General features: G+C 36.1%; 1 protein-coding gene across 1 annotated transcript in view; it reads right to left on the bottom strand.

Annotated features, from left to right (window-relative positions):
* usp24 (ubiquitin specific peptidase 24) overlaps window positions 1-9,765 on the bottom strand; it is a 69,222-nt gene that overhangs the window by 25,931 nt on the left and 33,526 nt on the right. Inside the window, exons 13-27 of the mRNA XM_016498346.1 lie at window positions 9,525-9,632; window positions 9,356-9,451; window positions 8,180-8,341; window positions 7,503-7,598; window positions 6,239-6,346; window positions 5,956-6,105; window positions 5,283-5,414; window positions 4,786-4,897; window positions 4,482-4,558; window positions 4,258-4,398; window positions 4,097-4,150; window positions 3,891-4,006; window positions 2,227-2,293; window positions 618-728; window positions 191-289 (exon numbers count right to left, since the gene is read on the bottom strand). Of these exons, the coding sequence (XP_016353832.1) occupies window positions 191-289; window positions 618-728; window positions 2,227-2,293; window positions 3,891-4,006; window positions 4,097-4,150; window positions 4,258-4,398; window positions 4,482-4,558; window positions 4,786-4,897; window positions 5,283-5,414; window positions 5,956-6,105; window positions 6,239-6,346; window positions 7,503-7,598; window positions 8,180-8,341; window positions 9,356-9,451; window positions 9,525-9,632 (1,629 nt within the window). The remainder of the gene's footprint in view (window positions 1-190; window positions 290-617; window positions 729-2,226; window positions 2,294-3,890; window positions 4,007-4,096; window positions 4,151-4,257; window positions 4,399-4,481; window positions 4,559-4,785; window positions 4,898-5,282; window positions 5,415-5,955; window positions 6,106-6,238; window positions 6,347-7,502; window positions 7,599-8,179; window positions 8,342-9,355; window positions 9,452-9,524; window positions 9,633-9,765) is intronic.

Raw genomic sequence — 9,765 nt, 5'->3', positions numbered from 1 at the left:
CTTGTGAAGGGTGTCAATGATTGTCTTCTGGACAACTGTCAGATCAGCAGTCTTCCCCATGATTGTGTAGCCTAGGCTCGACATGCGGTCATAATAGCTGCCACATTCTCTCACAGTGCTGTAGGAGTGTTTGGCTCCTGTGCACCGCTCAGATATGACTGCAACACATCACATTTAGTGTTTGACTCACCATGCTGTCATTGGCAAATATCTGCACATTGTCCACCGGACAGCTGAGCTGCTCGGCTATCTTCCATCTGATGCTGCCTATGGTCTCGTTGCTGTGGGCCTGCACACATTCACATGAACACAAACACATAAGGGCTGTATTGATCCATCTATTCAAATTAGGCAAAGCAAATACCAGTCAGTTGAGTCTACAGAATGAACGATCACCCAACAGACCGTTGTTTGTGAATATCACATTCGGTTTCTCACGCTGAACGTTCACCTGCCATCTATCAATGTTTCTCTATTCTCCAAATAGGGGAAATGTTTATCAAATTCCATTTATATCAACCCTGCTTACAGTCTGTCATAAGTGTGTGCATTTGTGTCGTGAGTGCCAGAACTAAATGGGTTTTGTCTCCAAGAAGTGTGTGTGTGTGTGACGTTACCTCCAAGGTGAATGTGTCTTTGGTAGATTCGTATGTGATGTGAAGTGTAACAGGATGGCCGTGGAAAGACGCTCCATGAGGTAGAATAGTTCGAGGAACAGAATACAGGTCCTGAAACAGATCCAGCGGTACAACAGTCAGTACCATGTGACCTGCTGTTGAGTTGCTTTGACCTGGAAACTCATTTTCCATTTCAAAACAATGTGGAGATACAATCACTTAAATGTTGGCTGTCATAAAAATTCAGTTTTTTAGATATTATAAGAGTTATTCAAATACTGTACACAATACAGGTAGTGATTTCTGAAGGACCATGTGACACTGAAGACTGGAGTAAAGATGCTGAAAATTCAGCTTTGCCATCACACGAATAAATTACATTCTAAAATATATTAGAATAGAAAGCAGTTATTTTAATTTGTAATAATATTTTACAATATTGATGTTTTTGCTGTTTTTTTCCCCCCCATCAAATTAATGTAGTCTTATGGTGAGCATGAGACTTCTTTCAGAACAACTTAAAAATCTCACCAAGCCCATTATTATTAAAATATAAAATATATATTTGAATATATATATATATATATATATAATTTATGAATCTATAATATATGAATCTCTAGAATCCATTTTTCTTGCTTACTAACAAGCAATTGAACCATTTTCCTAATGTAATTGTAATATTAGATGAGCTCCTGCATATCTTTCAGCAATAAACCTGCAATTTCAAATCAGTTTTCTATGAATCAGCATTTCAATGAATAGGGTAATAATTGCCAGCAATAAGCTACTGAGCTTCATATTACATGATTTACTCAAATTCGTTGATTAGACAAAAGTACTACAGTCCAAAAGCACTTCCTGCACCAAATGTCTGTCAATAACAGACCAATTAGTGTCTGTTAGAGGGAACGGGTATGAAAACGTCTTTCTGAATACACACAGGAATTAACACCGTATCGGATTCCTTTCGCTGTGTTCTGGCATGATTACTCCTAAATGCACTAAATGGCATGACAGAATCTGTGCCAGATTTCAGCATGGAACTGAACAGCTGGAGAAATGGGGAGACGGTGAATGCTGCAGTCAACCAATGATCAGACTTCATCATTCCACAGCTGCGAGTCTGACAACTATCTAACACAATAAGAGAATTAATTAGTAAAGTCTGTCGTTCAGTGATGTTGCTACATTTGACTTTTACAGCTTGCTGGTTTCTTCGCTGAGACTGACTGATGCTTTCAAACAGAGATAAACTAAGTCATTTAAGATAAGTTTCAGTTTCAGTTTAATTTATTTATATAGCACATTTAAAAACGACAGAGCCGACCAAAGTACTGCACAGAGAAGTAGAATTAAGCCAATAACCATAACAAATTTACAATAAAAAGGTGACAGAAATAATACACAACACTAAATATACACACAATAAAACTATATACAGCAGTTACTCCAGCCCATAAGCCTTTTTAAAAAGATATGAGTATTAAGTATAAGTATTAGTGCAATAGTCATAAGAGGTTGAACACAAGATTAATTTGAACAAATAAAGTTTTGCGCTCAGATACGCAAAGCAGTGTGTAACGTGTGTATGTGTATCAGCTCTTACCTCTATTGTTATGACATAACGCTCCGCCAATAACAGAAGTCTCTCAATGATAACTAGTTTACTGGACCTGAGGACAGAGGTGGTAATGAACTTCAGTGGGTTAAATTTCATGTCAACCTTGATATTAAAAGATATTAAAATCTTTCTGAACAACCTTCAGATCAATTAAGACTTTAATGTTGCATAACACCAAGTCTGATGTGACTAAATGAATAAAACAAAAATAAAATAAAAACATTCAAATATGTAAAAACACTAAGTCTGATGTGACTAAATGAATAAAACATTTTCCTCGCTCCTTTGTCCTCCTCCTCCCCCTCTTGAATCAACTCTAATAGCTGATGACTTTGCCACGTTTTTCATTCATTAAATTAAAAACATCAGTGCACAATTTTCCATACCACAATCTGTCAAGCACATCTTACCAGCAAACATACACTCATTCACATCCTTCTCTTCACTCTCTGAGGCAGAAGTCTCCAAACTCATCCTTTCTAATCATCCTACTACTTGTCCGCTTGATCCTATTCCATCTCATCTCCTTCAAGCCATTTCTCCTGCAGTTGTACCTCCGCTCATTCACATCATTAACATATCCCTTCACACTGGTGTTTTTCCCTCAACATTTAGACAGGCTCGTATAACCCCACTACTTAAGAAACTCACCCTTAACCCATCTCTTTTAGAGAACTACAGACCAGTTTCCCTTCTTCCTTTCATTGCAAAAACACTTGAACGACCTGTGTTCAACCAAGTCTCTGCCTTTCTCACACAGAACAACCTCCTCGACAGCAACCAGTCTGGTTTCAGAAGTGGTCATTCAACATCTTTATCTCTTAACTCTAGCACTCTCTATTCTAATTCTATTCTTTAAAAAAAAAAAAAAACTAACACTTGCTTTCTATCTGTTTTCTTTTAATTTATTATACAATTAATAAAAGCAAAATGACCTCTAGCACTAGCTTGCTATATTCTTTTTCTATTCTATCCGTTTTCTTTTTATTTATTATATTATTTTTAAAAACCTTGCTACGTGTACTGCGTTAAGCTAACTGAGACTTGTTATAGCACTTGTATATCATTGCTCTTTTGTTGATTTTGATTGCTTCCATTGTCCTCATTTGTAAGTCGCTTTGGATAAAAGCGTCTGCTAAATGACTAAATGTAAATGTAAATGACAAGGTATTAAATGTGGGATATGCGTTGTTCAAAACCAAACAAAACAAAACAAAACAACAAAACAAAACAACTGAGCACAAAAAAAATGAAAACCAAAAAACACAACACAACAAAACAAAACTGAAAACAGAAATAAATAAAAAACAGAAGACAAAACCAAAAATCAATACAACAAAAAAACAACACAACAAATCAAATCAAAACAAAACAAAAAACAAGACAAAATCAAAACAAAAATCAATGCAAAAAAAACTAAAAAACAAACAAACAAGCAGTAGTGATACAAGTTAATTACTGTACAGACTGGAACAGAACTTCTGCTCTAGCTTTGGTACTTTTCTGCTTGTTTTGCCAAATTTTGTAAGTTTAATAAAAGTTGTGTATAAGTGCTTTAATTATTTTAAGACATGCAGCCAACAACATCAGCTGGATCTCATCAGCTGATCTGAAAGCTGCTCAACTAGCCTCAAAACTAGTCCTCATACCTGGATGGAGATTGAACTGATGTGGCGACCGTTGGCATAGCAGTGGCTGTCAGCATCTTGGTTGCCCGGGTAACAGCATGTGTGAGGGTCGGGCCGCCCAGCGCAGAGCTAGCAGCCTGTGTGTGATGTAGGGATGAGCTTTATCACAATCATCATCACAAAGAAGAAAAAAAAAAAAAAGTGTCATTTCGCACTGTAACACTCACCTCCAATCTCTTATAGCAGTCAGCAATGAATTTCTTATGTAGAGATACTGAGTCCTATAAAAAATACACAAAGAAACAAAGAAAATATTGATTAACAGAGAAATGATATATAAACTGAAATGGCAAGTCTCACACAAAAAAATTAAACTTTTATTGTTCACCTTCTTCATTTTGGGGTTGAGGTTAATGTAGCTGTAAGTAATGATGAGATGTATGGCTTCATTAGCGATGTCCTCATCTGGAGATTCCATCGCGATCCTCCAGATGAAGTCCATCCCAGCCAGATCCAATCGCTCCACGCACTGAGAGAGACAATCATATTTTTTCACCTGTCAAGACGGGATTTCCCCACCAATTTCACTGAGGAAAAGCTGGAATCTCATACCAGTTGTGTTCCCTGCCGTTTGAGACGGTGGTCACTGAGGTTCACATTCTCAAAGAAGGTCTTGAAGAGGTTAAACCCTGTAAAACATTGATGAAAGACCACAGAAAACTCACACACTCATAGTCCCACTTTATGCAACTTCACCACATGCTGCTAATGAGGCCATTTCTTTCTGTGAGGGTAAATTTAGCACAGTAAGCGCAGTGGTTTCCTGCAGATGTACAGAAGACATGTAATACCTCAGGGTGTTATAATGTGGAAATACTGTGGAAGCACTGAGTGAACTCTGTGGTTGAACTTTTACCGTTCATAGTGATCTCATAAGGCTCCAGCTTGAGGATCTTCTCTTTAAAGAGCTGCTGTTGAACATCACTCTCTAGATCATGCTGTCCCTTAGTGAACCATTCGAAACACATCTAGAGCAGAGTTGAACACCATCAAAACTACTACATAGTTTGTCGCAATGCCAAAATCTCAGCATTTTTTTGAGTATTTGCAACACCAATTTCTACACCACAGAACTGAAAAGTCATTAAACATACTATATTTAACAAGTTAGTGAATATAACAAATAACAAAATGCCATTTAGTCTTTAATCTGATGCTTTTCTTTTCAAGCACCATGATTAAACAGCATGATTAAAATTGAAACAAACAAACAAAACACCAAAACAAACAAAACAAAATAAAACAAATAACAAGCAAAAAAGACAAAACAAACAAGCAAAGCAAAGCAAAAAATAAATAAAATAAAAATCAAACCAAAACAAACTCAAAACAAAACATAAAACAACACGACACCTCTCGATCCAGCTCGCACACATCCATGCCAGAGACCAAGCATTCCCAGATCTCTTTGGCTCTATTCCAGACCAGGTACAGACTGGCCTCTTGCAGGAAGAATGCAAGGAACTTCAAGTGACTCTCCAAATACTGGAAAAAATGTGACAACAACAACAACAACAACATCAGATAGATAAATAAAAAACAACCACTCTGTTTTCATTATTACCAAATGTGAGGCATAACATGAATCACTTCTGTAGTCTACAAATATATTTTTGTCCTGTGCTAATTTTTGGGTCAAACAACAATTTGATTCATCTTTAAACCAGAGGAAATGAATAGACTTTGTTTACACTATCTTACTTAACTAGAAACTCGACCGCCTTTTTGGAACGATAACACAATTAACAACAAAACCTATGTAATATGTTGTAGATGACTAAAATAATGCATATTTTATTTGCTACATGTTTGTGAACCGCTGTAAGAAAAAAAAGGAAAATAAATGAAAATAATATTTTATTATTATTATAATGTCAAGGTTCATAGTAGTTTTTTTTTTTAAATAATAATCAAATATTTTATCTAATAAAACTAAGATTTGCACTGTTCCACATTATTTGAAATTCAGCTTTTTTCACACCTTAATAACTGTTATTGAAGAGATATTGAACTTGTGACAACACACCTCCTGATAGGAGTACCGGCCATCAACCAGTGTGGACCCAGAAAGACCATTGGATCCAGCGACAGACACGGCCAAGCGATGACATGACACCAGAGAGCCTGTGATCAGCTTCACTATCTCAAAGTTCTTCTTCAGGTCCTGGATTATACTCTAGAGGATACGACAAAGTATAATCCAAAGCCATTTAAAAGCATGAAAAATTAGGCTTATAATTTAAGTAGCACCACTTGCAGGAAAAAAATTAACAGGCCAGATGGTCCGTCTGGACACCGTCTGCACCTACCTTGTCCTGTTTCTGGTAGGTCTGTTTGATAAAAGACCGTGTAATCTCATGAAGCTGCCGCAAGGCTGGAACCACCCACACCATCTGAGGGTTAGTCTGCTGAGACGACTACAATACAAGCACAAACACACAGATATAAACACACAGTGACATCAACCATAACACACTGTGCATTCATGGAATACAGTAATCTCCATCTGGGTCAATGGCGTATAAGTATGCCCACAAATTCCATTCAATGTAATGACTCTAAAAAGGTCATGTGGTATAACCATCAAGTAAAAAAAAAAATACTAATAAAATATAACAATAATAATAAGATAATAAACTAAAAGTAAAAAAAAAAAGTTTTTAAAACGTTCCAAATTTAAAAAATGTACTGAATTATAAATTTAAGTTTTTGAGGAGTCACACCACATGACATTTTACAATCGGAACTAACCTTGTCTTGTCATAAAATGGTCAAATTATCATATATTTTGAGAGACTTATTGACCTTAAGTCCTGAGGGTCTGGGGTCCTCTCTATATTTCATTTTGAAACATTTTTTTCTTTATGTTGGTTGCACCACCACATCTTCTTTTAATGAGGCTTTTTTTCTTTCTTGTGATATTAGGACAGTTGTATCTCCCTGACATTTTTTACTTTATATGCCCCCCAAAAATGCCTTCTAATTCAGAAAGAGGCAAATTCAAGTTATTATACAGTGGGTACGGAAAGTATTCAGACCCCCTAGTTTTTCTTTTTTAATAAATCTGCAAAAATGTCAACGATTCTGTGTTTTTCTGTCAATATGGGGTGCTGTGTGTACATTAATGAGGAAAAAAAATGAACTTAAATGATTTTAGCAAATGGCTGCAATATAACATAGAGTGAAAAATTTAAGGGGGTCTGAATACTTTCCGTACCCACTGTATGTGTGACCCACATTTTTATTTATTGATTTATTTGTTTTTAATTAACAGATCAAAGAAATTATCATTACACCATTGACCCATCAAACAACCCAGGTTTTGGTTAGAGTCTTAAATAGTCCACAACAGATTGAAGTCAATAGTCAAAAAGTCATTAGTTGATATTTGGACGTGAAGATCAAACCCTCAGAAGTGCCCTTTGTAAATCACACATATCTTAACAGTCCTTCCCCGTGAATCAAGTGGCAAATCTGGCAATCATCAGTTTGCAAATCAAATTCTGTTCATGTAAGATTCAGGCCGAGTTATGATTGGTCAGTGTTAAACTAAAGGGGTGGGTCTTCTCTTACTTTAGCCAATGAGCTCGGTTTCTTCTTGCCCCAGGTGCCAGTAAGAAAAGAGACCTGTGTCTCGCTGGGAGACTTTGAATCCTCCTGTATTTGCATCTAAAGACATAAACTTGAGTTGTATTCAGTGAGCGCCACTAAGAGTTTATGCGGCAGACGCTGCACCCAAATCACACCAGAGGCTGAAGCGCAAAGATTGAGCAAAGTGAATGTCTGTGTGTGTGTGAGATGAGGCAAGCTGAAACTAGACTGCCAAAAATATACATCTAGCGCCAGAGACAGAACAACACCTTTATACTCCCAGATCAGCTCTTAAAATAGCCCACTGCACAGATTCTAGCCTGAAAGAGAAGCCAGGAAGCTCGAAAATGTGTCATTGCGTTGCTGTATGCATATTTTGTGTTTATGGTCCATAATCTTCTGAATATGGATCTTCAGGAAGGAGCACAAAGCAGATGGAGTAGCACAGGAGATGTGCGTGAGAGTGAGGGACCCTCACTCCAATTTAGACCACCAGAAGCAAGCCAGACCATAATGACAGAACGACAAATAATAGTGACATCATAAAAAAGAAACATATTCATGTTAGTTATTTATCTAAATCCATTCATACACTAGAGGTGAAGAATGCAATAGTCTTTGGAGTTTGTGGTATTATGGGAATTATGATATGAGCTCACCTTCTTGATATCTTCGATGCATTTGATGATGTAGTTCCTCTTGATGGTTTCTTTGACAGCGTATGCGTCGCTGAGGATGGTGAGATGTTCTTCCAGGGCCTGCTGTACTAGAGTGGTAGGAAGGGTGGGGAGATGCGCCAACTCCCACAATACCTCCAACACCTGAATCACAAGCCACAATCACAAGGCTGCATTTATTTGATTAAAAATACAGTAAAAAAAAGCAATATTGTGCAATATTATTACAATTTAAAATATTTGAATATATTTTGTCATTTACTCCTGTGATGCAAAGCTGAATTTTCAGCACGATTACTCCAGTCTTCAGTGTCACATGATCCTTCAGAAATCATTCTAATATGCTGATTTGCTGCTCAAGAAACATTTCTTATGACTATTAATGTTGAGAGACAGTTGTGCTGGCTAATAACTGTAATATGTTTTGTTCAGGATCCTTTGATTAAAAGAAAGTTTATAAAAATAGCATTTGAAATATATTGTTTTGCATTGTTACGGATTAAAAGTATTAATTTCAGAAAAAAAAATCATATTCAAAAAAATCATATAAAGGAAGTGTATTAAAATCTGCTGTCAAATATAGAAAATAACCTGAATTAAGTTTAACCAGAGCACCTTCAAGTGGCATGTGAAAGTAAAGGAATATATTAAGATTGTATTATATAATTCTTATATGAAACATTAAACATAAAAAAATAACAACAACAATAATATTATATAATTACTCTGTGTTCTAAAATGATCTAATATAATAATTAGGTGGATTGAGTTTCAAAAAATAGTGTGAATCAAATATTTAAATATTGTGAAGTATTTTAATATTCTAAATATTATATTCATGTATTCAGTATTTGTTTACAGATACATTTTATATTTATATTCCTCATCCATTTTATGATTTAATGTAAATAAATGACCTCTTAACGTTAAATAGTTAATTGCAATTATTTGTCCCCCAATTATTCGACAATGACTATTTGACAGCCATCCAATTATTTCAGTAAACAAACAAAAATACATTACAGTTCAAACTTTCACCAGCTTCAACAATTCTACATTAAACTATTAGCAGCTAAACGGGTCCAAAGCCCAACTTTCAGATCAGTTTTAGTTGAGAGTCAGAAATGCACATACAGTTTCATTGTTGACGGCACATACCTTTCCTGTGGTCGCCTCAGAGCGAGCCTCCCTGCCGATCCGTCCAATCAGACTCAGAAGCTTCTGTCTCACACGATCACTCTCAACCTCCCAGCTCTGAAAACACACAAGGCACAGTCAGAAACACAGCTCATAAAGATGAAAGAATCCGATAGATGGTGGACAAGACCTTCTGTATGAGGACGAAGAGGTGGCTGAGCTGGTCAAAGTTGAACTTGACGGCAGCAGCGGCGATGATGGTGTGGATGTTCTCAATCACAGTGGAGGACTGACCAGCCTGCACACAAAACATAATAATAAGGCAGGCTAACCATGCCAGTTATTGCATTACTGTTATTTTTAGTGAAGAAGAAGAAGAAGAAGAAGAAGAAGAAGAGAAAAAAAAAAAAAAAAAAAAAAAAATTTTTTTT

This window comes from Sinocyclocheilus anshuiensis, unplaced genomic scaffold (genome assembly GCF_001515605.1).
Source record: "Sinocyclocheilus anshuiensis isolate Anshui unplaced genomic scaffold, SAMN03320099.WGS_v1.1 scaffold801, whole genome shotgun sequence".
In the NCBI taxonomy this organism is placed as follows: domain Eukaryota; kingdom Metazoa; phylum Chordata; class Actinopteri; order Cypriniformes; family Cyprinidae; genus Sinocyclocheilus; species Sinocyclocheilus anshuiensis.
This window is presented reverse-complemented; position numbering and strand designations above follow the sequence as displayed.